This window comes from Tarenaya hassleriana, unplaced genomic scaffold, assembly GCF_000463585.1.
Source record: "Tarenaya hassleriana unplaced genomic scaffold, ASM46358v1 Cleome27, whole genome shotgun sequence".
Classification (NCBI taxonomy): domain Eukaryota; kingdom Viridiplantae; phylum Streptophyta; class Magnoliopsida; order Brassicales; family Cleomaceae; genus Tarenaya; species Tarenaya hassleriana.
In genome coordinates, this window is record NW_010965946.1 from 1,540,207 (window position 1) to 1,543,729 (window position 3,523).

Below are 3,523 nucleotides of genomic sequence, written 5' to 3' on the forward strand. Positions count from 1 at the left end.
GCTGCAACCTCCAATCTAAACCCAGAACGAGAAAATATATATATATATTTTTTAATTTTTACTGAAATACGTAAGGCATCTCACAAAATCCAGATTATATCATTAGAGTATTCGATTTAATTTTCGGTTTAGTTTGGTTGCTGAATAGTGGGAATTATGACCTCCAAAATGTCAGCCATAGACAGCAGACGTGGCACTTGCATTTCATGACAAATGTCTTCAATCCAAATCTCTATCTCAACTTCCCTTATCTTCGGTTTCTTTTTTTCTGGTCTTTTGGTTTTTGGGAGAGAGAGAGAGAGAGAAAGAGAGAGGGGGGGAGTATGGCAACCACACTTGGCCTCCTGAGACTTCCTCTTCTTCCCCGTTTCCATAAACCAAAAACCCTAACTCTCCGCAGCTCTCTCGAATCAAACCCCTCACAGTCACGCAAATGCGGAATCTTGAAAAACCCGGAAGCACCCTCCAATCTCGAGACCGTTCATCTCCTGAAGTCGGCATCTCTTCCTCTTGCGACCATTGCGCTGCCCTTCTTCCTGGATACAAAGGTAAACGAATTGCCTCTCGGAATCCGTACTTTGTTGCCTAAAGTTTCCATCTTTAATACAAACAGAAACACCCGAATGCGTGCTGATATGATACTATGTTTCAATCTGATCGATCCCAATTCGGATTTTCGGAATCGAAGGATGCGGCTGCGGCGGGAGGGCAATTCGGGATATTGGAAGGGAGATCGTTTGCTCTGGTTCATCCGATTGTGATGACCGGGTTGTTCTTGTACACGTTATGGGCTGGTTACCTGGGCTGGCAGTGGAGGCGGGTTCGGACAATCCAAAACGAGATCAACGAACTCAAGAAACAGGTGAAGCCAACTCCTGTTTCGCCTGACGGCACTCCTGTCGAATCTCCCGCTCCTTCACCCGTTGAACTCCAAATCCAACGCCTCACAGAGGTACATATCGTCTCAAAGACTCGGTTTTTGGTTTCTCTTACATCCTTAGATTGTGTCTGTGTGTTGGAATGATGATTTAAGGATATGGGTATGTGTATTTGTGGATGATAAATGAATGCAGGAGAGGAAAGAATTGATAAGAGGGTCGTACAGGGACAAGCACTTCGACGCAGGTTCCATCTTGTTGAGTTTCGGAGTTTTCGAGGCTGTGTTCGGAGGACTCAACACTTGGTTTAGAACCGGCAAACTCTTCCCCGGTCCACATTTATTTGCTGGTGCAGGTACATGTATACATTTTTCGTATTCATAAAACAGCAATCTGTATCTATATATATGACATACATGTAAACGAGGATTTTCATAGATATTGACATAAAGGCGATGATGGTCTTCAATATGGAAATGTTTTGAATGTTTCAATTACGTCTAATTTCGCGTGATTGCGATAGGGATAACGGTGCTGTGGGCAGCGGCGGCGGCTCTGGTGCCGGCCATGCAGAAGGGGAACGAGACGGCCAGAAGTCTTCACATTGCGTTGAACTTCGTCAACGTTGTCCTCTTCGTTTGGCAAATCCCTACCGGCATTGATATTGTCTTCAAGGTCTTCGAGTTCACTAAATGGCCTTAGAATATGTAAGAGGCAAGTCTTCTGGTCACACGTGAACATTTACATTTTCTATGTATATTATTGCTTCTTTACATATTCTAGGAAATTTGTTAAAATTTTATGTTCGTATTTTGAAATTGTACTACCAAAAACAGAGGGAAATATACTCTACTCTTCCATCCATTGTACCAACGGTTATATTGTATTATGAATTTTTATTTTTATGTTATAGCAATTCTTGAAATGTTCGCATTTTTAAAATCTTAAATGTCAAGATTGTCGGGTGATCATGAGGATTCGAGAAGCTACACTTTCTATTGATATTTTGTCTTTTGTTATGTTTAAAAAATAATATAAACAATGGTACGAGGGGTTTGTATAACAGTTATTTAAATATTACTCATTCTTTGAATATATCAAATATTCGAGTTTCATTATATGTAATTGATATAGACCCAAATTGATCAATTTACCAACATAATTTAAAATAAAAACAAAACAATCGTAGTTGTTATTGAAACATTTGCATATCCATACAAGGGGGACGCTTCTACAAGGGAGATGCCTTGAAATGTATAATAGTCTTTACCCTACCATGGTGAAAAAGTAAAGAGAGATAAATAAAAAAATACAAAGTAATTAAGATTTATATTCTCGAATCAAGATCCACAATTAGAAATTAGAAATGGTTAATTAATCATATTTTAAAAATTGTTGGATTCTTTTCTCACGATAACTATAATGCTAAAGAACAATACATGGCATCAATCAACATCATCCTCGCAGACTTTCATTTTAATTTCTCAATAATTTCCAACCGTGTAATTTCCGGCTGAAAGAAATACTCTCATGCTCCAATTTTTCGGTCTATAATAATTCTAATACAGTTTAAATATGAAATCATGTAAATATATCATATTAATATGTTCACTTCACAATATATTTAATAATATACGAGACAAATTCACAATATTCCGACAAATTTAAATTAATAATATAAAATTTTAAAATAAACCTTTTACTATAAAGTATAATGATATGTATCATGTGTTTTTATAAATTGTTTTATTTTAAAATTTTAAAACAAGGAATAAAAAATAGCGGCTAAAATAAAAGAGGGAAATAGCAAGTGGTGGTCGTAAGGGTGAAAAAAGAGAGGGCATCGGGGAACAATGTCTCGAAGCCAATGGACCTACGCAAAGTCAATCTCCTATCTCCTCAGGAGACAGCAACGTTTCCCATAGATTTCTTTTCCCCTTTTCTTTTTTTTTTTTTTCAGCCGAATCTCCCAATAGTCCCTTTTAATTCATCTTTTGCGGCAAGGAATTTGTCATCTGCGGTCCAAAATATAGTGTTGAAAACACAATTATACTGCAGGGTTTCATTTTGTTGTATAATCTTAAGATATTGAAAGACAGTCATATCGTATCCGATAGATGTGATTATGCGTGCGTGGAACAGCAGTTGTTCATGCATGGGCGAAATGGGAACAGTGAGATTACGTGAGTGCATGGTTACGTAAAAAAATGGGGGCATGTGAATAATTAAAAGAGAGTTGAAAAAGAGGCTCAAAGGGGGTGATGCCAGTCGTAATATGGGGTTTTTGCAAGCTGGAAAATGCCTCTGAATGGATCCGATACCTTCCCCCCCTTTACTCTTCTTTTGGTCGAGTTTATGTTTCTTCTGTTTTTCTCTCTTCCCTTTTTTTTCCTTGTTAACATTAATATTTTTTCATAATTTATTTTGTCTCTAAAGTTGTGTGTATATATATAACGTTAGCCGCTTCGTAACCTTAGCATTGTCGTCTGAACTTCAAAACATCGTATCCGTTCATCCAAAATGTCGAACCCGATTCGTCCATGGTTCCGTCTCTCGAGCATCGCTCTACCAACCCCACAGGGCTCGACTGAACCAGCCCCACCAAGGCCCGCCTCTACCCGCCACAGAGGTACATATCGTCTCAA

General features: G+C 38.3%; 2 protein-coding genes across 2 annotated transcripts in view; both read left to right on the top strand.

Moving 5' to 3' along the window:
* The first annotated feature begins 281 nt into the window (after nt 1–281).
* LOC104817387 lies at nt 282–1,788 on the top strand. The gene is made up of 4 exons (XM_010546564.2): nt 282–548; nt 689–952; nt 1,074–1,233; nt 1,402–1,788. The coding sequence occupies exons 1-4, from the start codon at nt 324–326 to the stop codon at nt 1,578–1,580; spliced, it is 828 nt and encodes a 275-aa protein (XP_010544866.1). The 5' UTR covers nt 282–323; the 3' UTR covers nt 1,581–1,788.
* Nucleotides 1,789–3,347: 1,559 nt separating this feature from the next.
* Nucleotides 3,348–3,523, top strand: part of LOC104817612 (serine/arginine repetitive matrix protein 1) — a 1,422-nt gene continuing 1,246 nt past the window's right edge. Inside the window, exon 1 of the mRNA XM_010546862.1 lies at nt 3,348–3,507. Coding sequence (XP_010545164.1) covers nt 3,399–3,507 — 109 coding nt within the window. The 5' untranslated portion in view covers nt 3,348–3,398. The remainder of the gene's footprint in view (nt 3,508–3,523) is intronic.

Bases quoted from the DNA above. Each gene is read 5' to 3' on its own strand.
- LOC104817387 (XM_010546564.2), top strand. From the start codon at position 324: ATGGCAACCACACTTGGCCTCCTGAGACTTCCTCTTCTTCCCCGTTTC. The intron at 549-688 runs GTAAACGAATTG...TCGGAATCGAAG, and splicing joins CCTTCTTCCTGGATACAAAG to GATGCGGCTGCGGCGGGAGG. The intron at 1,234-1,401 runs GTACATGTATAC...TGATTGCGATAG, and splicing joins ACATTTATTTGCTGGTGCAG to GGATAACGGTGCTGTGGGCA.